The sequence below is a fragment of the Alligator mississippiensis genome, chromosome 12 (genome assembly GCF_030867095.1).
Source record: "Alligator mississippiensis isolate rAllMis1 chromosome 12, rAllMis1, whole genome shotgun sequence".
Lineage (NCBI taxonomy): Eukaryota > Metazoa > Chordata > Crocodylia > Alligatoridae > Alligator > Alligator mississippiensis.
The window spans coordinates 48,761,166-48,787,258 of record NC_081835.1 but is presented as its reverse complement, the minus strand read 5'-3'; the positions used below and the strand labels follow the sequence as shown (position 1 = coordinate 48,787,258).

General features: G+C 52.8%; 1 protein-coding gene across 12 annotated transcripts in view; it reads left to right on the top strand.

Annotated features, from left to right (window-relative positions):
- RGS3 (regulator of G protein signaling 3) overlaps positions 1–25,717 on the top strand; it is a 177,320-nt gene extending 151,603 nt beyond the window's left edge. For 6 of the 12 annotated variants that reach the window (XM_019475792.1, XM_014602686.3, XM_019475793.2 and 3 more), the window contains 6 exons: positions 2,036–2,704; positions 13,989–14,065; positions 19,513–19,614; positions 20,951–21,012; positions 23,193–23,359; positions 24,338–25,717. In XM_019475792.1, coding sequence (XP_019331337.1) covers positions 2,036–2,704; positions 13,989–14,065; positions 19,513–19,614; positions 20,951–21,012; positions 23,193–23,359; positions 24,338–24,523 — 1,263 coding nt within the window. In that variant the 3' untranslated portion in view covers positions 24,524–25,717. Of the gene's footprint in view, positions 1–585; positions 731–1,243; positions 1,326–2,035; positions 2,705–13,988; positions 14,066–15,337; positions 16,020–16,083; positions 19,237–19,512; positions 19,615–20,950; positions 21,013–23,192; positions 23,360–24,337 lie in introns of those variants that run through there. The other 6 variants (XM_059715452.1, XM_014602691.3, XM_059715453.1 and 3 more) reach the window with 5 other exon arrangements.
- The last annotated feature ends 376 nt before the right edge of the window (positions 25,718–26,093 follow it).

The following is a 26,093-nucleotide window of genomic DNA, read 5'->3' as shown; positions in this document are numbered from 1 at the left end:
CTGAGGAAGCATCTGCAGTTGGCCTGTATTCTTCCTGGATGGAGTGAGTAGTAAAGATGCCTCTGGCTTCATGAAGCTTTCATTCAGCTTCTTTACTATTCTTTCCATCCAGGAAGAGCACAAACCAACTGCAGATGCTTCCTCAGCCTGATGAAGGGTGTTTGTGCCCAAAAGCTTGCAAAGAAGAGTTTTTTCCAACTATCTTTGAGTTGGTCTGATAAAAGATACCAGATTTACCCAAAGAAAATTATCTGCCTATGTCCTTAAACAAACACAGCCACAACCTATACCCATAAAATAAGCCATGCTTCCTTCCTTAGCTTTCTCCTTCAAGCTCCATCACATAGCTTGAGTGCCTGCCAGTTTGTCTCCTACAGCCATCTCCCCTCCAGAAGCTCTTCTACCCACAGCATGAAGAGCTAGACTACTTGTTCTAGCTCCAGGGCTGAGCTGATATCTCCCTGGGCTCCACCTCTTCTGGTTAGGTGAGCCCCTGACACACTACAGGTGTTTTCACTCAGCTTCATGAGCAGCCTGCCCTCATCTGCTGTAGTTTGCCTTCCTGTTGGTCTGGAGTTGTGTCTTACTGTCTTGCAGGCTCTCAAGGAGGCACTTTGCAGCCCTATAGCCCATATTTTCTGGTTTCCCCTGGTTGCTTCCTTTCCTGCAGCTATCCCTACTTCAACTAGTTCAAATTACAGTCTTCTAATGCTGCCTTCTTATTCAATAAGTAAGTAGCAGGGATTAAGGGACACTGCTACACGTGGCCATGGCAGAGCTGCCTGGGAGCTGCCTAGCTCAGTTATTTCAGGGAGGGGCTGTAGCTTTTCAGGTTCCAAGTGGGAGATGGGAGCAGGGGCCCCTAGTGAGTGATGCTGCCAGGGGGCTGGGAGTAGTGAGACCCCCAGTGAGGGGAGCTGCAGGGCATTTAGCAGTGGGAAGCTCCACAGCAAGCAGCAGGGGGAGGCGCTCCATAACAGGGAGCATGCCCTGGGGTAGCCATGGGGAGCACCAGGGGTATGGTAGGGAGGCTGGGAATGAAGAGCCCTCTAGCTAATGTCATGTGGCCAGAAATATGCAGTTTCTCGTAGAGGCAGAGGCTGGGCTGAGCCTTGGGCAATCAGCAGATGAGCAGGAGCAGGCACTTCCCCTTTGTGTTTTGTTCCTGTGGTGCAGGAGGGGCAGGAGCTGCTAGACAAGTGTTTCTGGTTTCCACTGCCTGCTTCCCCTCTTGAGCTTGGGTTCCTGGTATGCAGGCAGCCTGGATCGCTGGGAGCCTGAGCCCCCAAACCCAGGTGTCAGCAGGTGGGAGGGCATGATGCAGGGTAAGGACTACGTTATTGTCTCTTGCTTTTGGCTGCAGGTTCTGGCTGAGCCTTCTGCCTTGGCTGTCTGGGTTCTGGGAGGGGATTGCACACTTCACTCTGTGCTCCTGCAGGCTAGGCCCCAGACCTGCTTTCTCACGAGGTCAAAGGCCCATGCAGATTGCTGGTAAAGCTCACTGGGCTCCTGTGTAGCTATCAGGCCAAGGCTGAGTATAGCTAGTTCTCCCTTACTCTGCTTCTTACCCTTACTGGTTGCTTCTTGCCTTACCATAGATGGAGAGCCCTTGGGGAGCACTGTGTTTGGGGGGCACTAGGAACTGCTGTAATACAGATAATGGCTGGCAACACCCTCTAGTTCAGTGTGTGTGTGATTGTGCTGAGAGAGAACCCAGTGTTGCCTTCCACCTGGAGAGGAGTAAGAAGGTCTCCTCTAGCACCAACAATGGAGGGTAGCACTGCTCCACTTCCAGAGCAGTCTGGGCTGGGACCTCACCAAGCCCCACTTGTGCATGTGTGTATGCAGTAACCTAGCTGTGGGTGCAGACTGGGGGAGGAGAAATAGAGTCTGGCCCCTCTATTTAACATGCACCTCTCAGGAGACTGGTGGGTGTTCCTGACCTCCCTACAACATGACATCTGGGCACTGGGGGATGTTCTGGATTTGTCCTGACTTATCCTGTTGTTCCTTTGGCTCTTTCTTTTCCTGGCAGATGCTTGAGACTGAATCTGAGAAGTCAAGGGAAATGCCTTCTGAGGAGAATGTGGCAGCTGCCAGTGCCCCTCCAGCCACACAGGGCCCTGGTGGTGGAGTGTCCAAGGATGCTGTCCCAGCTGTCTCGAGTGCCTCTTGGGAGAACACAGCAGCAACTCCAGCTGAGAGTGTGAGGGAGCGGCAGAGCTCCGGCCCAGCCTTTGTGATTCCAGAGCTGCGCCTGGATAGCACTTTCAGCCAAAGCGTGGAGGGTGCTGAGGACAGCACGGTTGATAGGGAGGTGGATGAGGATGAGGATGAGGAGGACGAGGAGGATGAAGAAGAGGACGAGGAGGAGGAGGAGGAGGACGAGGAGGATGACAGTGATGAGCATTACCTGGACAGAAATGAGGGCAAGCGCAGCAGCATGATTGCTACGCCAGGCTGCGAGCCGGTCTACACCCTGAGTGTGCAGAGCTCCCTGCGGCGCCGCACGCACAGTGAGGGCAGCTTGCTGCAGGAGGCCAAGAGCCACTGCTTCACTTCTGACACCACCCTCAACTGCATGGACAGCCAGAGCCCCAAGACCCACTGGGCCCTGCCTTCTCCCAGGACCCTTAAGAAGGAGCTCACCAGGAATGGGGGCTCCATCCACCAGCTCACCCTTCTCTTCTCTGGGAACAGAAAGGTATGTCAGCCAGGGCACGGATGCCCCTACTCACTGCGGCCACTTCCCTTGGGGTGGGAAGGCTGGCAGCTGGTGCAGGACTCTGCTTGGCATGGGTGGCAGTGGGAACAGGCTGAGCATCGTGGGCGTGGGGCAGGTGGTGTGTCCTGGCTTGTCTGCTGGGCCTGTTTCCTTCATTGTCCCAGCAGGGGCTTTCCCACAGGCTCCAGGGGAGTCTGTTCCTTAGGGTTTGGGCCATGAGCCAGAGACCTGCCACCAGAGGGGAGATATGAGGACACCAGATTTGGGTGGGTATTTGTTACTACTCAGGGCATCTTCATGCAGATTCTTCCCCCTGTGCCCAGCCCATTGCAGGTCCCCTTCTAGCTCAAGCATGTTGAGGATTTATGGCTGCCCCAGCACATGGGCAACAAGGGACCAGCACCCCACAAGAATCATAGTGTTGGGGACCCCACTGCCTGGGGTGGGGAAGCAGAGCCTCCTCTCCATGGTGATGGTGCTGTGCCAGTGATGTCCTCTCCTGTCTCAGAGCTCCTTTTGGATCTCACCCCCTTTGGCAGCAGAGCTGGCAGTTATCCCAGACACATGCATGATATTCAGGCCTAGCTCACACAGAATGGATGTGATCTGGGCGCGGGGCACTTGGTTCTCTAGGGTTGGAGACAACCCTGCCAGTGTGCCCCAGGTAAGAGTGCTGGTGCCATGACCAGACATGTAGACAGCAGCAGTTCTTGAGAGCTTTTCCACTGATGGCCCAACTGCCCATCTTGCCATGACTCCTCCATGCACTTGGGAAAACAGATATGCCCTGAGGGTTTGCTCCTTTAACAAGATCTCTTTGCCCCGGGCCAGTGAAAGGGAGGGAGGAGGTTGGTGCCAAAGTTCCCTTTAGGTGGAGGGATGTTTGGAGCCCCCAGTGGATTTCTGCAGACTTCTGTAGCTTCCCCCTCCCTCCCCTCTTGTTGGTGGCAGCTCCTGTGACTTTGATCCTGCACTAGGATCCTGTCATGGGTTTCTGCCCTCTGTCTGTTGCCATGGAAACAAGGGTGATGTCAGTGACAATCTATGACTTCATTGCCAGGTCATGTAGATGGAAGGAGCACCGTTTGAAACAAATCTTTTCACTGTGGGAGGACAAGGGCCTGCAGGTCAGGACTAGGGGCATTGGAGGAGCTGTATGGGGAGCAGAGCTCCAGGACTACATAGCAGGGGCCACAGGCTGGTGCTGAGGAGCATTGGCTTGTCCTGTACCTGCTGGAGTGAAGTTTGGGGAGCCAGCAGGACCACTCTGCAGTGCAGGAGAGAATCTGCCTTTGGCCAAGTTTTGAGCTGGAAGCTGGGAGCCTTTCCCCTGGGGGCATGCTCTCCTCCAGCATAGAGTAGATGACTCGCTCCCAGCCTCTTTTGGGGAGGTTAATCCCTGAAGATTTAGCGGTGGGAGGTTGAACCAACTGTGGCTGGCCCTGCCTGTGCTTCTGGGGCCCTGTGAGCATGTGGGTCTCTCTGCTTCGTTGCTGGTCTGCCCCATCCCTGGACTAAGCTGGTGTGCCTCTCCATCTCGCCCTGCTGTAGGGGACGGGTGGCCCTGGCACGGGGAGCTGGCTGGGTCAGAGCAAGGTGCAGCTGCTGCTGGCATGAGTGAGGAGCAGGGATTAACAAGGTGTGCCATGAGGCTGCCAGCCAGAGCTTAACCCTCTCTGTGCCAGGCTGGCATTCCACTTTTAGAAGCTGCTAGGGCTGCTACTTCGTTTGGGATCTTTATCCATTTGAGCTGATCAAGACTGGCCATCTCTTAGACTAGAAAGCCAACATGGGCTGAACACTCTGAACCCAAAGGTGCTAACACCTTTGTGGGGGGAGGTGTCCTGAGCACCCAGCTGGTCCAGGAGCACTTCTGGCTGCAGCCAGTTGTTGAGCCTCTGTGGGTTAGGAGTATGTATGAAGAGGGCCCTGGCCTTAGACTCCTAGCAGGCTCCCTGGTTGTTGTGCTCACAGGTCAGAGAGCCCCTGGCAGGCAGCGGCTTATCCGGCTGAGAAAGGAGGCAGCATGACAGAGATTTCCGTGCCAGCTTCCTCCTGGGGGCCCACACTGCTCGCAGCTCAGTAGATGCAATGGCAGTGTCCAGTGAAGGCCTGTATTGAGTGAGCCCATGTGACCATGCAGAATCAGCAGCCCCTTGCTGTAACAATGCTTGATGTGTGCTAAAGCCCATCCTTTTAGTCCCACACGCCAGGAGGCTAGTGTGTGCACAGTCTGTGGGCCAGATCAGCCCTGTGCTGGATCATGTCTGCAGCCATGGCACCATATGCAGGGTCGTGTCATCTGGCCTGCAGGGCTTGGAAATTGGGTGGCCAGGGAGTGAGTGGTGCCACAGTTAATTACTATTCCTCCCCTGCTGCCAAATTTCTGGGCCCTTCAGGACCCCCAGGGGCTAGATGACATGGATCCACAGGCCCTGCTGCAGGAGGGAGGATGAAGGCTACTGTGCTCACGAATGCCTCTATAACGTGCTGCTAGGGTGTGTGGAGTGCTGCCGTCCATGGGGGAGAGATGAAAATGTGTTATCTGCATCTCAGACAGGGATTCTGCTTGGGATTGGGTGGTGTGGCCTGTGCTCTGTCCCTGCTTGTGACAGGCAGGCCAGGATGTGCTCAGAGGGCAGCAGTCCCACCTGGGCAGCGGTATCTTCCTCATGTGGTTCCAACTTTGCCTTTGAGCCACAGCTTGCATTGGTCTCGCCAGGTTTAAAACCTGTTAGCTGAGGTGTTGCCCTACATGCAGTGAGCTGCAGGAAGTGAGGCTCCCTTTGCAACTGAGACAAGCCTCTGCCTGCCTCGGAGGGTGGCTTGTTCCTGTATTTGCCCCCTGCCATTCTATAGCCAGCGAAGGAGAGCTGACATTTATGCAGCCATGCAGCAGAGACCGCCTGTGCTGCAGCCAACCCCCTCACCCCCTTCCAGTCCACCACCCATACAAGAGAGGGATCCCACCACGCAGAGTCCAGTATCTTTCCTTTGAGTCAGACTTAACGCTTCACCTCCTGACACAGAAGTCTGCTCAGTTCTTTGCTGATTTTTTCACTTCTGTGCCCTGCATAACTATTCGGGCTCATGCCATGTGGGAGTCTTGTGTTTCTCTGGTGACTGCTGTGCTGTGGGCTGGATTAGATCTGGCTGTTCCTGAAGCCTTCAGGAATGGCTGCACCCTGTGGAAATGGGCATTGAACTTGATGGTTGAACTGTGTGGCATGCCCGGAAGCTGGGTAGAGCAGACTTCTGTGAGCTCTGGAGATGGATAATTCACAGCAGGCAGAATTACAATGGTGTCAGGGGCTGCTCACCCTGCTCTGGCTTGTGTAACTGCTCTAGGCTCCTGATTGCTACCAGCACACTGTATTTTTCCAAACTACTCTTGGCATCATGTTAACTCCACGAGAGCCCAGTACCATGCAGATGTTATGGCAGGTTACTACACCAGGGCAGTCTGAGACTCTCTTCCTGGGTGTCCTAGGAGAGCTCAGGGCTGAGAACAGCCTGGATCCAACTCCATGGGTCTTAATTGCTCCTGGTTTAACGGGAAGGATTTGGTGAATCCCAGTTGGTGGCTATTCCCATTGAGAGTCTCTGCTGTACTTGGTTGGACCAGTGCAGGGGGAGTGGCCAGGCTGGGGGACCAGCTGGACTAAGAGCTGCCTCTCTGGGGCTGCCTGGATTGCTGGGCCCTGTTTTGGCTGTCTGTGAAGTAATAGCCTCTCTGACTCCTTTAGATGTAGCCATGCTCTGAAATCCTCCCCTTGTGCTCCTTGTTACTTTGCCTCCCAACCCAATAAAGAACGGTGGTGCTTCAGGTATGAGGACTGTTCCCAGGAGCAGGACAAGCTTGGACGCCACGACATAGATGCTGCCTCTAAAGAATCCTTCCCCCGGAACTGACTTTTCACGTGCTGTCGGCTGACCACTGGCCCCGCTCTCTCAGGCAGGGAGTGCCCTCTAGTGATAGCTGTGCTTTTCGACAGGACCTGCTCGCAGCCCTGCTTGGCCCTCTGTTGGGGCAGTCATTGTGAGCTGGAGCTGAGCGCTGAGCGCTATCATTTGCACCTCGCTCCATCCGTGGGGTGGGACGTGGGTGAAGGACAAGCACTGTGCAGCGGGGAGTCTCTGTGTTCCATTATCCCTATTTGATGAAGCTGATCCCAGCCAACATCCCCAGCATGCCTTTTCCCAGTATCAGCGCAAACACCTGTAGTGCACTGAGGGACTCCAGCACCTGCCCTGCCCTTGACAAGGATGTGCCAGCCAAACCCTCCAAGCTGAGCCAGGGGCCTCCTTCCCACCTCAGGTTCCTAGTAACGTTGAGAAGCAGCAGAAGAGAGACAAGTTACTTGAGGAAACTTGGGACACTTAGACAAAGGTTTAGGCAAGAGCCTTATTGTGTCTTCCAGCTGTCAGTAACCCTCCTGTGTACATGACAGCATTTCCTGCCATGAGTGGTCCCTGGGAATGGTTAGCAGCCTGTAACCAGCTTCCGGGTCTTGTGCCTTGTTTTACTCCCGTCTACACAGGGTTTTCAGCTTGGTAGATGAGGTCCATCTCTGGCCATAGTGTTTTTGCATGAATGCCTCATTGCTCTGACCAGCTAGGGAAGCCTCTCTCATACCCTGGGATCTTGGAAGCCGTTGAATGTTTTGCTTTTTCGTGGTAGTGATAGAGTGGTGTTGTAGCCATGATGGTCCAGGAATTACGCGAGAGGCAAGGATTTCTTTGCGTGATATCTTTCATTTGACCAACTGCATAGCTGGGATAGCTAGGCAAGCTTTCAAGTGCAAGCTATTCTCCTCTGAAGATCTGAAGAAGAATGCTTTGCATTCAAAATCTTGTCTTACTCTACTATGTAGTTGGTCCAATAAAAGATATCACCCAAATAAATCCTTACCTTTGCTTTTCAGTCCAAATATTCTTAATGGTGACAGAGCTGGGTGTCTGATCAGACCCAGTGCTTAGCCCTGAATGGTGGGACTGGGGACCCCTGCATAACACTTGCTTGATTTTAGAGCAGTTTTAAGGGACCTGACTTCTAGGGAAAGCACTGAGACAATGGCAGATGCACACTGGGCCTTGTAGCCTCTTGTTTGGTGGCAGTTTCTGCCTGTTGCCTTTCAGCTGCAAACCTTCCTGGGCTCTCTTTGCTGTTTTAATAGAGTGATTCTTAAAAATCCAAGGGGTATAATTGACAGACAAGTGGTCATCACATTTAATCTGCTCACTGAGCACCATCTAGTGGTTGTTCCAATAATAATAGTATTTAGTACAAGAAATGTTTGAGGGACTACACTACCCAGAATCCTTAGCAGCAGCATGTGGGTCTCAAGGTGGTGACAGTCCTCAAGGTGCTCTCTTCCCAAAGGCCCTGGAGTCCCTCCTGCATGCACAGTGCTGAGTGCATAGCTTTGTATCAGCACATCACTTTTGCTGGAGGCTTTTGTTCTCCCCTTTAACCCTCTTGTGTCTGGGGCAGTTTGCAGGCTCCTGTTTTGCTCTCCTCCTTTTTCTGCAGCAGGGATTTGGAGGTTGTTGTTTTAAGAATCCATTGTGGCTGGGAGCTCTGGGACGTTTCAGGCTGAGGTGAGGCCGTGGTCTGCCTTTTGTCTCCACGCAGAAGTGGAGTCTTTCCTGACAATAGGAGGAAATGTTCTCAGGGCTGCAAGTCGCCTGGTTTGAATTCATTGCCAGGGCCATATCTGGAGGGGGAAGACAGTTTGCAAGGGCCGTATTGTTTGGGTGTGATAAACTCCGGAAACACGAACTCATAATGGAAGGAAGTCTGAAAAGCCTCTAGCTTGGGGTTGCTGGGCTAAAGAATGAGTTCCCACGGCAGGACCAGGGTGCTGGGGATCCTGGAAAGCACATTGCACCTTTGAGCTGGGGATTGGGCTGAGGGGGAAGGCAAGCTGGGAACGCTATAAACCAGTGGGCCCACCTTTTTGGCAAGCATGCCATAAATTAGCCCCACACCTTCCCTGAGTGCCACTCCAACCTCCTGCCACTCTCTGATCTGCTGCTCTGCTTTCTGCTTCCTGCCCTGTGCTCCCTACCTGATCTGCTCTGCTTTCTGCTCCCTGCCCATCTGTTGTTCTGCTTGCTGCTCCCTGCCCTGTCTGCGACTGTTCCCTGTCCCCTCCCTCATCTGCCATGTGCCACACACAGATGCTGCCCCTGCCACTTGTGGCACCCATGCTGTAGGTTGGTCACCTCTGCTCTAGACTGTTTTTTAGAACATTCAACAGTTTTTTGGGTTTTTTTTCCCCATTTTTACAAAAAATAGCAAGATGAGCAAATCATAATGGGCCTGAGCTCGCATGGGCAGAGGGGACCTCCCTGCAGGATATCTCTGCTACCATGGGAGAACCTGGCTCATGGGTGGGTGTTGTTAGTGTTTTTCCCACCATGCATGCCCAACCCTACACATGGCTGTCCCAAAGATTCAAGTGCCAGGGCCAATTAGTGATGTAATGAGATGCATTGGTGGAAGCTACAGAACACATCCCTTGTCCCAGACCAGAGCCATGTGCACAGTGAGATGCTCAGCAGGGATGGTCTCCAAGTCAGTTCTTCCCTGCTTGCCATGGCTTCTGCTTCTGGATATCCTTTCCTACGGCAGCAAGGAAGAAGTTTTCTGCATTCATTCGGACACATGGCCGCAAGGAGTGGCTATACCCCACTCCTTGGTCAGGGACTTGGTGGGCTGGAGTCTGTGAAGCTGCCTCAAGCCTAATCTAAGATCTCTAGGAAATGCCAGGTGGGGTCTCTGAGCTCAGTGTTCAGCTGTAAGGGGAAACAGTGACCTACTCTGATGGAGCCTGGGCATTCTCAGGGGTTTTTCTTATCTGCATGGTGAGACCCATCCTGATGTGCCACAGCTGTAAGCAGCAGCATGCCCTAGTTCTGGGATTTTCTGTTTTCAGCCCTTGCCCATAACATGAATAAAAGCCCCTTCCCAGCAGTGCTGATCCCTGGATTGTCAGGCCAGAGTGATTTGGCTGCCTTTAAATTCTCCCATGTTGATGTCTCTTCTCAGCTGTTTCCTGATTTTTGCCTAGGATTGATGTCAGACTAGTTGGCCTCCACTTACTTACTCAGGCTGCCCTACTAGCTCTTCTTAAATATTGACACGTTAGCCTTTTCCTCATCTTCTAGAGCTGGTCCTGTGCTCCAAGGTCAAGGCCTGTGTAAGCAGGAGGCTTGGTGCTCCTGCTACTTTAAGAGTAGGCAGGCTGCAGATGAAGCAGACAGCTTGTGTGGCAGGAGACCATCAAGAGCCATGTGACCCAGAATTGGGCTGGGCTTGCAGTATATAAGCCAGGGTTGGGCAATTATTTGGGCTGGAGGGCCACTTAGGGAGTTTTGGTTAGCCCATCCCCCTCCCAATGCCACACTCTGCCTTCCCTGCAGCCCCATCCCATCCACCCATCCCTGCCCATGGAGGTCCTGGCTGGTCTCCATGGAGACCTTGCCCACATGCTCTGTCTGGTGCCCCCAGTGGTGGGTATTGGGTAGATGGACCAGTGTGCCCGGGCAGCAGGGCTGGGTCTGTCAGTGGTGGAGACTGGCAGTGGCAGCTGAAAGGAGCCACTGCTTCAGTGGTTGTGAAGAAGCGAGTCTGCCTGCTGGGCCACCCCAGTCCTGTTGCACACCCAGGGATGGCAGGACCAGCTGCATGCACCACGGCCGAGGCTGCCCCCCCGTAACTGGGCCAGGCAGGGCTGAGGGACCTGCCATGGGCTGGATAAAATCCCTTGATGGGCTGCATCCAGCTTGTGGGCCATATTTTGCCTACCTGATATAAACTCAGGCCTGAGTTGGGCAGGCAGCCTGGCCCTGGAGGCTGCTGAGAGAACATCTTCTGGGCAGGATGGCTGCGGCTTTTGAATAATACCTAGGACATTACAGTCTGGGGAAACATCTGGAGGTTTGGGAGGGACTAAGGGGAGGAGGAGGTCCCAATAGGCTCTGGAGCAGGGCCAGAAGCCCAGGAGCAGGGCTAGAGCATGGGTGAAGGGGGGAGAAAGGACTAGATTGGGTCCAGGTGCTCTGAACTGGAACACCGACGGGACCAGGGAAGGTCCGGTGCCTGGCAGGGGATCGAGAGGCTCTGGTGCCCAGGAGGGACTAGGTACCTGGTGGCGGCAGAACCAGAGTGGAGCCAGAACCAGAGCAGGTCTGGTGCCTGCGGGGGGGAGGGAATCGGAGGGGTCTGGTGCCCATGGGACACTTGGTACCTGGGAATAGTGTGGAGATGGGAGCTAGGGTAGGCTCAAGGACAGAATCAAAACAGACTCAGACCTGGGAGCAGGACAGGAGCAGATGAGAGCTTACCCGGGAATCCTTGAGGCAGCCTCCTTTTGCTTAAAGGTACAAGTACATCAAGGCACGGCAAGCGAACAAAAGGGGAGGATCAGGGTACAGCAAAGGCTGAGTAGCCACCAGGGGGACAGGCCTTTGTTAGAGCCTGTAGTCAGCAGCCAGTTCTGTGCAGCGTCCCACTGAACCCAGCGTGTGTTCCTGACAGCTGGAGCATAACAGTCTCACAGCTGTCACAGCCAGGCCCACGCCACCAGTCCAAACACACAGGCTCATGGGATGTGACAGCTGTACCTCTGTGTTCAGTGCTGAGGCTGCTTGGAAAAGCCCGGCTCTCAGCGGCCTGCTGAGGCAGGGCAGGGTTGGACTGTCCCTTGGTCTGGGCTGGGTAACACGTCCAAGTTCTGTTTGCAGATGGACCAACCTTTCCAGACCTCCCAAGTCACTTTCTCTCAACTAGTGCAGCTGCTGACTAGCCAGGCCCATTTGAACCTGTTGCATTGAGTTGTGCTGCATCCCCTGGTGCTGAGACACTGCATGGGAAGAGCAGGAAAGCTGTGATGATGCTGCCTCACCCATTCAGCATTGTGGGCCTTCCACTGGTGTGTTTAGTTGCTGGAGCTCTGCTCAGAGGTGACAGTGTCCAGGCAGGAGAGAGCCCAGCAGGTCTCTCTGATCCCAGGGTTGTTGATAGTGAACCTTGAAAACCCATTTGCTCTGGAATCAAGGAGATGACAAGTATGGATCCCCCACGGAGTTACTGCTCCACAGTGTCACTGTGTCTCTCTCCTGCTCACTTCTCCCTCTGGTGACCAAGGGAAAGTGTTTCCCAGGGTTGGTCTTTCCAGGTCAGGAGTTCATGTTTCCATATCTAGTACCTTTAAAGGATATCCTGCCCATCCAGGAATAGTTGAGCCAGAGCAGGGCGAGGTGACAGGTCTCCAGGATGTGTTTTGAACTAGCAGCATTTCTGCAATTAGATCTCTTGGATGACTGCCTGGTCAACTGGGATGCTGCAAATATAGGCACATGCCAGAACCTGAGCCTGCTGCTGTCATCGCTGGGAATCTTACCCCTGCCTGCAGTGTGAGAAGGATAGGGCCGCTTGTCAGTTTCTTCCAAACAGCCATCGCTGTAATGCATCTCAGAGGGCACCTCTTGGACCCACGATTGCAAAGAGCAGTGCAGCACCACCAGTATTTCCTCTCCTCCTCGCCCCATTTGGGATGAGGCCTTTGCATTTGTCAGGCCAGCCTTCTTGGCATAATAAAACAGTGACATAATGCAGGGCACTTAATCAAGCTTTGGGGCAGGCCTCAGTGGAGCTGCCCGCTGAGAGGCAGGACAGTCCTAGCCAGAGCAAGACCTCTGATCACCTCTCCTCTGCTCTGAGCTTTTGCTGGGATAGCTGCACCTGCTGAGGCAGTACAGGCAGTGAGCGTGTGGATTGAGGGCAAGCTCTGCTCTCATTCCCCTTGCACCAGGGAGCTGCTGGACAGCTCAGAAATGAACCTCAAGGTGGTGTACCTTTGAGTTCTGGGGTCCATTACACCACCCTCTAGCTCTTCTTTATACACTACTTTTCCATGTCAGTGGAGAATGGCTTAGGAAAGTTGCCTTTGCATTTTGCAATGATGTTTCTCCTTGGAAAACTCTGGGAGGCCCCATTTAGTTTTGAGCCTTGGAGGGCTTGACAGTGACTGAGCCTGGAATTCTGTTTCCTTTGCTTTGATAGACCCTTCCATGCAGGAGAGCCTGTCCTGCTGGAGGTACTCAGTTGGGGTCCTTCATTCTGGCCTGATCTCCAGCTGGCCCTCTGATCTATGGGAAGAGATGCAGAGGAGGTCTCTTGTGTTGTTAAGAGGGTCAAAAGGCAATTTATGATGCTGGAGGTGTAAGGTACTTGTTGAGGATGCTGTGTCCCCCCCATTCATTTGTTGACTGTGGGAAAATAATAGAGCAATTCTTCTGGGGCAGAGAACTCAGAAAAACCACAGCAGGTCAGAATGTTTTTGACACGATAGTTTCCTATTTGAAACCTCTGGGCTTATCTTGTGGATCGTGTTTGCACACTTAGCAGTGCTAATATTGCATAACACCTTTAAAAACAATCTCTTGGGCCTGCCAGGATGCCACAGCACCCTGGGAGAGAGAGTTCAGAATAATGGTTGTGGTTCAAGGGAGAGGGAAGGAGATCTCTTGTGGCATTGGGAGGCTTATTTGGTGTGCAGCAGGATGAGGGAGACCCAGTCAGATGTGTTTGACCACAGAATGGCTGCGGTTACTGGCTGAATGGTTCCTTCCCTTCCCAGCCTAAGCAGTATTTGGGGGATGGGTCTGGCACTGCTGCCCCTGCTCTGCCTCCCCTCTTCTGCCATCTCTGCTGCCTGGAAGGCCTGGCATCAGGAGCTCCTCTCCAACTTCGGTGTTGCTGGAGGGCAGCTCCTGCCCAGCCTCATGGGAAAAGGAGCAAGCCCCTGGCTAACTCCAGCTGCAGTATCCAGACCAGCTCCATGCTGCAGCTTCCTCGCACCCCCAACAGGCTGCAACAGGTGGGGACTCTCTCCCATTCCCTAGATGGCCTTTGCTGCTGGGACAGCTGCGCTCTCATTTGGACTGCTGGCTCCCTCTGAGGCATTTGCCCGCCCCCTCTTCCCCTTGGCCCAATGGCGTTTGGGACTGGCTGTGTAACTCTGCACCTAAACTCGTGGCTCGCCTCTCTGGTCCCGCTCCCAGGCTCACATGGTCTGTGCTGGCAAAGGCCATTTCCTGATCCTCCGGCATCTGCAAACGTGGGCTGCCAAACAGTCCCCGAGACCCTTGCCAGAGGGAGTGGGAAGGGCATGTGGAGCTGCTCGGGGGTTCAGCAACTACCTAGGCACACGGTGACTTCATGATGCAGACGGTGTTTTTGTATTTTCCCCAGCAGCTGAGCAGAGCGGACCCTGAATGTGGCTATGAGGATGGGGACGAGGCCTCTCACAAGAAAAGGAGCAAAAACCTGTAAGTGGCCACACATTGAGTATTAAATCACTATCCTGCCTATGCCCTGGGGCCCAGCTGTCTCACAAGAGATGGGGGATGTGGATCTCCTTGGGTCTTGGTCTCTGATTGAATGAGGAGACTGGTGTTTTGATGTTTGAAATAACTACGTCGTGTCGTATCTGGGCTGTGTCTCAGCTGAGTTCTCCTTCAGCAGTGCAGGGGGGAGGGAGGGACAAGGACAGATACAGACTAAGATCTCACTCTAGGCTTGTGGCTAAAGATTGGTTTTCTGAAGAAGTGTGTTGGAGCGAGAGCTGGAAGCAGGAGGCAGAAAGCCGGCACAGTACAGCCTGCACAGGGAAGGGCCCTTGGTGTAGCATGTCTCTCTTGCTTGATGCAGCTCATGAATGCAAGACTCCCTTGGTGCCAGGAGAGAGACTCTAGGTTGGCTTTGCAGGGAAGCGAAGTTCAGAAAGAGGACATTCAGAGCCAGTGAAACTTGAGCCGGCAGCCTCCTTCAAGCTGGCCCCATGCAGGGGAGGAGTAGGGAAGCTTGCAGCTGTTGCGGTTTAATACGGCAGGGAAGTACCCTCAGGCAGTACAGCAACAATGGACCCTCTGATTGGAACATGCCCAGATAGATTCAAGTGCTGCTGGCTCAGGCCAGGCAGGGGACCGACTAAGAACAGTCCCTTCATGCTTGTTCAGTCTTTGACTGATTCTCTAGTGAACATGACCCTCTACCATTGTTTGTCAGATTTGCAACTATAGGCCAAGCCTGGCTTTTAAGTGTTAAACATGCCTCAAAGCTGCCCTAAGTGTGGAGTCTTGCAAGGAAGACTCAGTCACAGTCTTTTTCTGCAGTCAGATTTCAGTGACTAGAAAAGAGCCATCACCATTGTGGGGATCTTTGGAAACACCACCTTTGGTTGTAAAGAACCAAGATTTGCTTGGTTAGAACTTTTGCTGGACCAACTGTGTAGTTGGGAGAGAGGTTAGACTGGCCTGTGGCCACAAAGTGTCCTTTGGTCAGCCTAGGAAAGAGGCAGGCAGACAGCATAGGTAAATGCCAGGTAGAACAATTCCATTAGTTCAACCTCATGTTAATAAGGGAGATGTGTAATAAATGTGTATATCAAAGAGCAGTTATAGGCCTAGATGAACATACTGAAATATAAGTCCTGGCAAGCTGGCTCTTTCCCCAGTAACTCTGGTGTGGAGTGGAGTGGACACTGAAAGCCCATATGTGTTTGTCATCTTGAAAAAGAGATGCCTAGTGTGTGGGGGGTGGAAGGACACAGTGCAACAGCAGACAGGCCACAGCTCTTAGCTTTGGCAGTTACGTGCGTGGGTATAGCCCGAGGACTGCCCTTGGCGGGTGGCTGTGCAGTTCAGGGAAATGCAACGGTAGTCTGAGTGCCACTGGGTGGCAGTGTTGCCCCGCAGGGCCTGGGAGCAGACAGGCTGCAGCTGCTGGGATCAATGTTTGGAGCCCTCTGATGATTTCCTCCTGACACTTGTATTTAAAACGAGCCCTTTACAATCTGGCTTTTGCATGCAACCAGCTCTGAGTGCAGAGCAATGGGACATCCCTTCCTGCCAGCCTGTTGTCCAGGCTGTGAGATGTAACTTCATGGCTCACCTGCCGCAGGCTTGGGGAGGAAGCAGGATTGAGCCCTGCAGAACTTCTCATTTTTAACTTGGTGTCAGGGCAGCTGCAGAGCCACCCGCCCGCTCCTCAACTTGAGGTCACAGGAGACAGCAGCAGATTCACTGTGGAGCTCTCGGCTCTGCGCTGCCCTGCTATTGGCTGAGCTGTTTGTTTGCAGTCAGTCCATGCGGAGTATTTATGGTGCCTGCTGCTGAGAGCTGGCACTCAGCTCTCCTCCCCAGAACAGTGCACACCTCTTGCCCTTGGCCACTTCCCAATGTACCACACCATGGTGGACTTTTCTGAAAAGTACTTGGAAAGGTAGGACTTTTTATTCACATCTTGGGGCACTGGGCCAGAGCCTGGGGGGAAGAGGCAGAGGAATGGATGGGGTGCTGCTGGCTTTAAAGTCTTTCAGCAGGAGGTGGCATTTCGGCAGTGTCGGGGTGCTTGGATGCAGTGCACGGCTGGGCAGGACATGCGCTGTCAGAGATCAGGTGCTAATCCTGCTGTGAGTTGCCCTAGGAGAGAAAATCTCTGTCTTTCGCTTGTGAAGAACATTGCAACTTCAGCTTCAGACTTACAGGACTGTCCTGTGTGGGGCTTGGCTGCCTTCTACAGCTCTAGATTTTTTTAAATTAATGGGTAGATTCATACTTGTCCAAGGAGAAGATAGTGTTTTTTAATAACTTTCCATGCTCTGGACCAGGAAGCTCAGTTTTGTGGATTGCACCAAGTGATGCAGCTCTGAGGCTGATCAAGGCTATTTTTTGTTATTTGTTTGTAATGTGTAAGGAGAACAATAGAATAGCTTGTGTCTTTACTCAGGAAACGTGCCAGTCTTCCCATATTGCTTCCTAGTGTCCAAACAATAGAAAAGCCAACTGGTCATTGGCTATCTCCACTTGTATAGTGTCAGACAGCTCTGCACCTCTTGATTATGTCTGTACTTTTGCACTGTGCTGACATGTGGATGGTTGAGTTCGTGCTCTCAGTCTCTCATACACACAAGTGCTTGTAAGTACCAGGTAATCTTCCTAAGTATGTTGCAAATGCAAACTGGAGAGGAAGATCTTGCAGAGGAATAATTATGGAGCGCTAAATTAAGAGCACAGCTAAAATTGTGGTTTTGCGACTTGTAGGATTGCTTCATCCCATGGTGTGGCTCTCCCTTGGAAAACAGCACACACAGGCATTAGCATTCCTGGCAGCGCCGTAATGGGAGACAGATGGTGCTTTGAGGGTTAGAGTCCTTGTTTGGCTCCTCTTTTCCCATGCTACTGATGCTTGCAGCTGACAGTCGGTGTCCAAGGCACTGATGCGCCTTGGGCAATAAGGGTTTGATCCTGGGAGATGCAGAGCTCTGGTACAGGGCCAGCAAAACACCTCAGCACATCCCTCTCTTCAGGGCTACCCCCTTTTAAGTTAGTGGAGCACAGTGTTTCACACAGTGAAAACTCTGTGACCTGAAGTGCTCAGCTGGCCCAGCACCAGAGAGTGTGGCATGTTTCCAGATTGAACCTGCCCCCTCCTGTCCTTTAGGCACCAGATCAACATCCCAGTGAGATTTCCCTTTGTGCTGGGGCCTGCCTTGGTGTGGAAAGAACTTCCTGGGCTTTGGGGCATGATGTTCAGCTCCATACCCCTTTGTGGTCTCTTCTGCTGTGCGCAGTGACTGCAGATACACTGCTCTGGTGCTGCTGGTTGGGGATGTCTCCTTGCAAGGCTCTAAGTTGCTCTCACAGCACAGCTACTTACCAGGTAAAAGAGCCAGACTGGGGCTAGACCACAAGAGAGAAGCATCCCATCTCGCCATACTCCCACCCCATGCTGCACTCTCCATCTCCACTGCCTGCTTTCTCCTAGAGAAGGCTGTCCTGCCCCATTGACAATTGGCTGAACTGCGCTCAGCATGAAGCAGCCCTGTCCTTAGCTTAGAAACCATCTGATTCATGCCTTTGTGCAATGACTGTCACATTAATCCCTGTACTTGCACTTAAGTGCATTGTCCTAGTGGGATGGGAGCCTGTGCCAGAGTGTGTGTAAAACCATGTGCTCCATCCATTGCTGCAACAGCTACATATGTGCCTGGGCCTGAGAGAGCTGAACTTTTCTCAAACAATTCTATGCTGGGCCCTCCTGGCCTTGCCAGTAATTTGGACAGCCTCACAGTAAGCCAAAAGCACTTGGCAGGCTCAAAGACTTGAGGGACTTGGGAAAACAGCTATCAAGTCAGTGCCTGAGTCAGGAGGGAGAATTGGGCCATTTGGGCTTGCGTAGCACAATACTGCATCAGAGCACTCCTGCTCTGTAGGATGCTACCTTGCATAAATCCCTCTCTCTGCAGTAGAGAGCCACTGGGAAGTACCCCTGTAAAGAGAGTGGCTGTTTTTTTACAGTCAGGAATCTCCTGGTGATCTGAGCATAGAAGGAAAGCTCTTTACCCCAGAGCGTTTCCTTCTTGCTCCATGACATATAACAAAAGTAAGAGAGCGTGTTGTCACGAAAGTGCATGCAGCACACAGCTCTGGTGGCAGGTCTCTCACTCTGCACCACAGAGAGTGGAGATGCCTGAGAGGAGAACAGGAATCAATTCATTGCTCTCAGCTTGCTTAGAGGTGCCTTCAGTGATAGCCTGTTGTGCTGGGCACTCTGCTGTCACAGCGCTTGGGGGCACAGGGCTTGCCCTGGCAAGCCTGGCCTGTGAGCATGGCCAGCCCAGGTCTCAGGGTCTAGAGGTGCAAAGCTGTCCAGACAGACCTGGCACAGAGCGCTCCACTGGCAGGCTGTCTTGCCACCAGGCATGCCAGGAGCACTGGTACTTACAGTGCATTTCCAGTGGGTCGTCAGGAGCAGGAGCCAGATCTCCAGGTAGTGGGGTAGCATGACCGCTCGTGCCCAGCTGGGCGACTTGTATCCCTGGGGCCGCATGGTGGGCCCCTCCTGTTAACCCCTTCCCTGCCAGCCTGTGAGATGGACATTCCAGCCCGCATTCCTGAGGATGCCTGCTCTCTATAAATAGCTCCTCGTAAATCCTTGCCTGATTTCTTTTCCCGCTGCTCTGAAAGGCCCCACTATCCCAACTCTGTGCTGATTTTTCCAGCCCTCCCTTTGGTTGCTACAGCAACTGGTCGAGGAGTCATCATAAATAGCTGCAGCTTGTGTGCGGGGCGGTGCGCAGCTGGAGTGGCCGCGGCTGGGCGCTGACACAGCCCTTACTCACACATGCCTCTTTCACTCCATGGAGCGTTTAAAGCTCCTCCAGCCTGGTCCCTCCCACTTCCTGGCTTGCTGGCCCAGAGCAAGAGCGCAGCACAGAGCTGGGATTCAGAGCTCTAGCAGCAGCTGGCCAGGCTGGTCGCGCGCCTGTCTGCTGCCTGCGGAGCTGCTCTCCGGGCTTGGGGCTCCCTCCTGCGGTAGCCATGCCGTTCTTCCGAGACCTCTCTAAGCCTCAGCCCCTGGAGTTCCATGCGGAGATGCTGCTGGGCATGCAGCGGCCCCACGGCGGGAACCTGCAGCGTAGGCACACCATGAAGGAGTAGGTGTCATGTGGACGCTGGGCGGGAGCGTGGGGACATGGCCGTGGAGGGCTGTCCCCTGAGCTGGGCCGGCCGCGGAGGGGAGCTCTCATAGTATGCCCTAAAATCGTTCAGGCTTTTGACCCATCGCAGCGCTCTGGCTACTGGTTGTAGAGCTGGTTCCTGTGAGCAAGAACGCTGTGCCCCTGGCTACGAGGCTGCGGCTTGGTGTCCCCTTCCTCATCTCCCATCACCAGCCCACGCTGCAGGGTACTAAAACCTGCTCTTGTCTCTAGGGCCAAAGACATGAAGAACCGACTGGGGATATTTCGACGACGAAACGAGTCTCCAGGGGCCAACCCCGCCAGCAAGCTGGACAAAGTGCTGAAATCCCTCAAGTAGGTACTGGCAGTGGGAAGCTCCAGATGCTGCCAGAGCTGCTTTGCTGGGGGGCTGTCTGTGTGGGGGGTTGGTGCTTGGGGCTCTGAACTTCCCTGGCACATGGGGGTTAGGACATGAGCTACAGTGTGAGCATCTGCACTGAACGTGTGACCCCAGTGATCTACAGCAACCAGCTGGGAGGGCAGGCACAGCCCCACGGTTCCCCTCACTGGCTTTTAACCCCCCCCCTTCCTCCCCCAAAAGAAAAACAAACCCAAAACAAAAACCAAAACCCCAAACAACCCCCAAAAACCTGTCCTTCAAGGGATTCCACCAGAGCCAGGTGCAAGTTCATGATCTGCTACCCTGCCATCAGCTGTGTCCAGACAGCAGCCATGGCCATCCAGCCTGGCCCTTCTGCTCATCCAGGGAATCCCTTGCAGTAGTGCTTGGTGACTTGTGGCTTTCCTGACAGCTGTCCTCTGTGTGGATTATTGCCCATGTCTGAGAAACCTCCTCAGGATGCCAGGTCCCCTAATCTGCCAACAGGACACTTGGAGACGTTCCTCATGCCTTTTTGAAACCCTTGATAGGGCGAATCCCAACAGGGAGAGACAAAACCTCCCAGCCCAGCTCTGTTCCATCCCATCCTGGGTGAGGCCTGGAGCTGGTTTTCCTCCATTGTGGCTTCTTTTGGCATCAGTCATTTCAGGAGGAGTTGCTGGGTGATGAGGAGGCTACTGCAGCCTGTGTGCAGAGGCACAGACACCCTTTGTACAACACCTCTCATTAGTGCTTCCCAACTCTCTCCTCTTTCTGAAATAGAGGAAGGGCAGCATACCTCCAAGACCACTACACTGGCCCTCAGCTCTTAGCCCCAGCTCCACGCACAGCAACTGGGAGCTGTCTCACTCTGGCCCCTGAGACTCAACTCCGCTGCTCTCCATAGCCCGTGGCACAGGCTTGTGTTCAGGCACACTGCATGAACTTGGCCAGCCCTGTTTATATTGCATTTTTTCCCGCCTACCATTTAACGGCAGAGGACTCCTGCCAACAAGCCGTTATTTTAGTGGGAGGCTGGCACTCTGCCGTGAGTGGGAGCTGAGTCAGGGCAAAGGAGGGGCAGGCTGAGCCTGGGCCTCCGGAGCTGTCTTGCTCACAGCTTACAGATGCCCTTGAAATGCTGATGCTGAGGCCGAGTCACAGCTGATTCTTCAGGTGCAGGTGGTGATGCTCTGCTCCTGGGGGGAGGGTATTTGGGTTTCAGTGCTTCTGCTGCCGTCTAGTCAGTAAGGGCTGGGAGTGGAGAGCAGTCATTTGCCTTTCCAACAAGCGGCCCCTTCTCTCTTACAGGCCAACTCCAGAGGAAGCTCTTAAGTGGGGGGAGTCTTTGGAGAAATTGCTGCTTCACAAATGTAAGTGTTGGCTGGTCGCAGCCTCTCCACTCTCCCCAGATGGGACAGTGGGTTGGGGGGTTAAAGCCAGGGACTCCAGTAGGAGGTGGATGGCCTGTGGTCCAGACCTGTCTACTGATAAGGGATCTAGGTGGATAATGTGCAGTTCTGCATGGACAGAGCAATGTTGTTTGTCTCCTCTTGAGTCAGTTGGCTCTGGTCTTCCTATTCAGGTGTTTAATTCACTCTGAGCGATTCCCCATACCCAGTTTTTAGTGTTGTGCTAAGGTGCTCTGGTCCCTGCGGGGAGAGGAAGGGGCAGAGCCTGGCCCTGTGGAGCTCTCTGTTCTTGGGGCACAGATTTTCACTCCTGGTTTAACTGTTTGGGCAACTTGGCTCTTGCTGTTTTAGAAAAACAGCCATGTTAGAAATTCCACCTTGGCCACGGCCTGTTTGCATTCTGGCTCACACTGTGCTTTCATCTGTGGTTGCTAGACAGCACCATCAGTTAGAGCAGTGTTTCCCAGCCAGGTGTACATGTAGCCCTGGGAATAGGTGCCAAACTGCTTGAGAACATGAGAGGGGAAGGAATGGGGAAGTACAAGAATGGAAAGAAGAAATGTAAGTGAAGGGAAAAGAAGAAAAAGGAGAAAGGAAGACCACTCCATCAGCATCTCTGAGTTGTTACACTGAGTTCCTTTTCTTTTCTCCCCACCACAGAATCCTTTTTGCCATATAACAAGCTTAGTAAGGAGAATATGACCCAAACATACTTGAGAACCACTGAGTTAGAGGAGGAATGGAGTTACTCTGCAGCTAGGCTCAAGCACTGAGTTGAAGGGGCCAGAGTCTGGTTTCATCTCTGATGCTGATGCAATATGTCCCTTCCCCTCTCTCTGCCTCAGTTTCACCTCTGTAGGAGGCAGATGATGATATTTTTCAATCTCATTGGAGTGCCACTGGGGTAGGCTAGAATGTTTGTAAAGTGCTTTAGGAGCCTCTGATGGCAGGTGCGGTAGGAATGCAAACTGGGGCTGTGTCCTGCCCTAAAGGCTTCCACAGCTGCAGAACCATTGTGGCATTGTGCCCCAGAGGTAGTGTCATTGAAGCATGCATGCCTGCACACTGCCCACCCCTGTGCACAGTGCTGTGTTGGGGGCATGCTCCCCTGGATAAGGCAGGGGGTAAGATAAGGGCTCCCATTTCTCTGTAGTCTTTAGAACTCCGCAGTCTCCAAAGCCAAGTCTCAGGTTCTTGACACCTGCTTGGGTCCAGGCTGGTCAGCCTGCACATGGTCAACATTGCTGGACTTGGTCTGGCACTAATCAGAGCATTGCCCAGACCCAGTTTCTTCTCTGTGGGGCCCAACAGAGCCTCAGTACAGAGTTCTCCCCTCTACAAGATGCCCAGTGACACTTGTGAACAGAGGTCTGCAGTGACTCCCTGCACTGGGTCATCAGGAATCTTCCCTTCCCCTGCTTGCCCCTGGGGGATAGAATATCTTTAAACTGTGAGTCCTAGCTCTGCCAGTGATTCTGTGCCTTCCCTCAGTGTCCTGACTGCAAGAGCAATACTAGATCAGAACTAGAATTAGTTCTAGACCTAGGCTGAGCGAGGACCTCCAGGACTGAGGACTGGGAAGATGTCAACAGAATCACAGAGCTCAGGTCATGAAATACAGGGACTTACCTACATTAAGAGAAGACACACTCTTTGAAAGTGTGGTAGCTGAGCCCTGTTCAAATTCTTGTGTAGGCAAAGCAGTTGGAGGTTTGGGCTGTGTGAGCAAGTCAAGACAAGTGCTTGTAGCGAGCCTAAGATTTGCCATGGCCAACCACCATGAATGAGGAGGACAACTTCCCTTGTCCAAACCAGGAATTTTGCCTGGGTTAGTGAACCTTTTTAAAAGCTGCCCCTTTTCTTCTGGGGGGGAGCAGAGCCTAGCCCACAGACCTGGGTTATTTACACACCAAAACATGGAGGAGCAAGATCAATAGCACGGCAAAGCATGAGGGAAGCACCAATGTAAGCTTAGGCCTTGGTAGGAGCACTACAGAAGGGGAATTATTTAGAAGAAGGCAGAGGAGCTTTAAGGAGGCCACCATCTGCTTTCAGGGAATGTCTGTTTTAGGCATCAGCAGCTGTGACTCTTTCCCTGTCTGGGATCTGGGGTAAAGCTTTCTCTCTGATCCTCTCCCTAGATGGTCTGGCTGCCTTCCGGGCATTCCTGCGAACAGAATTCAGTGAGGAGAACCTGGAGTTCTGGCTGGCCTGTGAAGACTACAGGAAGATCAAATCTCAGTCCAAGATGGTGTCCAAGGCCAAGAAGATCTTTGCCGAGTACATTGCTATCCAATCGTGCAAAGAGGTAATGGAGATCATTTGCAGCTTGGCCTGTCATGCATCAGAGATGGGGTGGGGGGAGTCTGAATGGCTGGGACCTGACATCAGTACTGTTGAGCTTGTGCTGTGGGAGCGGTGGTCCACGGGCCCTCACAGTTGGTCCATTGGCCCCTTACATTAGCAGACCTGTGGCAGTGAGGTGGAATCCCAGCTCAGCCTGTAGCTAATTTTCCTGGCCTGCTGGAGAAGAAAAAATCTTGTATGTGCTGTGCTGGCCTCCCACCAATTCAGTCTGGCTTCTGGGACAGTCTTCTCTCAGCAAAGCTGTTTGGCTTGTTCCCAGTGAATCACGTTCTCTCAGACTTGCACAGCCACCTTCACCAAGGGCTTGTGTGCGTGTTGCCTCTTTTGCATGTTGGCTTCCTCTGTCGGAGCAGCATCCTAAAGGAACCACCAGGGACGAGCAGTTCTGCCTCTATGGCCAGCCAGGGGCCAGCTAGTGCTAAGGGTGATGGTGGCTTCATATCGTGGCTACCTAACCCCCTTACACCACGGTTATGAAAGCCTGTATCTAAACTGAGAGATCTAATTGGCAGCGATGCAACAAATCATTCTCTAGCCATCATCTCAGTGCTTGGCTACTATGCACTGTAACTTATACTGGATTCTTGAAAGAATTCTCTCTTTGGCCCCTTACTGAATGGAGTAATAGATCTCACCCCTCCTTGGTGATGGCCCCTGAGCTGATGAACTTCTTTTGTAACACCTGCTAAATGATTTCTTTCTGGCTCTTGTTTCTAAGAGATGATTCCCTTGGTCTGTGCCTGGGTCTGATATTTCACCCCAGAGGGGGACAGTGTCTGTCAGGACAGAGTGAGTGAACTCTGTAGAAGGGCAGAATAGCCTCAAATATCGCCCTGTCTTGGGAGACCAGGTGTCTGTGCTGAGCATATGTCTGTATGGAGAGAGAGCTGATAAGAGACTGTCCTTTGTTACCTGGTAGGTGAACCTGGACTCTTACACACGGGAGCACACCAAAGAGAACCTGCAGAACATTACCCGGAGCTGCTTTGACCTCGCTCAGAAACGGATTTATGGGCTTATGGAGAAGGACTCTTACCCCCGCTTCCTCCGCTCTGACTTGTACTTAGACATAATTAACCAGAAGAAAGCCAGTCCCACGCTGTAGATCCCAAGGAGGCTCTCTCTGGGGCAGACTGGGAGCTGTATGTTTACATGAAAATTTATTGGTGGTGGCCTTCTCTGAGTGGGATGAAGGGAGCAGGCCTTCCTGTCAGGATTCACACCTTCCAAAGCCATGGCCATGTAGTGGCTAGGCATGCGGACAGGCAAAGGCAGAGAGCCTGAGGCCAAGGGAACTGGAAAACCAAGCAGTCTGGTACTGTTCTATTGCACCATTCTCCCAGAATCTCACCGTCTTGCTGGTACGACGCCCTATGGAAGAACTCTGGCATGAGTTTTAGCCACGAGGGAAGCTCCCACAAGACTACTGTGAAGCACTGGCCTGAGCTTTGTCTTTTTGTTTTGAAGGGTGACAAGTGACCCCGAGTCAGCGGGGAGTGGGGCTTTTGGATGGGGGTTCTGGCAAGGGGAAAACAGAACAACACAAACTTTTTTCCTGAACAAGACACCTGAACTGGACCAACTGGACCTGGGTCAGTGGGGTGGTTGTGCTTCCCCTTGCCTGGGAGACCCCACATTGGCCTAGCCCCGGTGTTCCCCCTCAAGGAAGCAAACGACAGCCCCCAAATCTGGGGGCAGAATGGCACTTCATTCATTTGTCTGTGGCGATTGACCCCTTTTGAGCAGGGGGAGCAGGTTCTTTCGCCCTGCACTACAGGCACGCAGTGAAACTGCTTCCCCGTGCCGATCTCCCGCCTTGTGGTTTATTTATTGATCTCCTGTAGTTGGGCGCGTGCTGTGTAATAGGAACTCCTTGCGTCCCTTTTCCTTTCTTAATTTACAAGTGCAATATTTTTGTGCATTGCATCGGAGTTCTGCGGTGGAATGGATGCCTATCTCTCCGGAGAGGGTGTACACAATTTTGTATGTTTGCAGGTTTTATCTGACAAAACCGTGTGCTCCCTAGCAGCAGGCCGCTGGGGGATCCTGGGTGTACATATCATTCTGTGATGACAGAAGGTTTGACTGTGTAGATAATTAGCTGTGTGAATCGGACTCTCTCACTGCTCTGGATAACGATGTCGTGTTCTGGGAGGCATGAGTTAGCGATGAACCTGACGGAACTGGACGAAGTGTCTTGTGTCCAAGTGCCCAGTTTACAATGCAAAGCATCTCTGCAGCTAGCAAAAACATGTTGTCATGGTATAGTGTAAATAAAAGGAGAATATAATTTCTTGCACCTGCCTTTTCTTCATGGTTTATTTTTTCAAAGAGCATTGGCAAGGGTGTCCATGAGTAAGGGGGAGACGCATTAATGTTTTTGCCTAGAGGAATGCTAGGAAAAATTGTGCTCTAGAAGACTTGGCATCCCTTCTAAAGGCCAGTTAGCAACTAACCATTGTTTGGGCATGACTGATGGTGGCTAACCTGGGGCCAGATTTAGCTTTTGCATAAATACAAAATGATTTTTTTCCAAAATTCAAAGTCACGAGGGCTGTTCACATGAATCTATTTTTGAAACACAGTGTGCTCCAGTGATGTTTGCAGCCCAAACATTGCAGCTGTGAGCCAGGGCACAAGACCTTGAGGATGGAAATGACCCAAAAACACAAGTG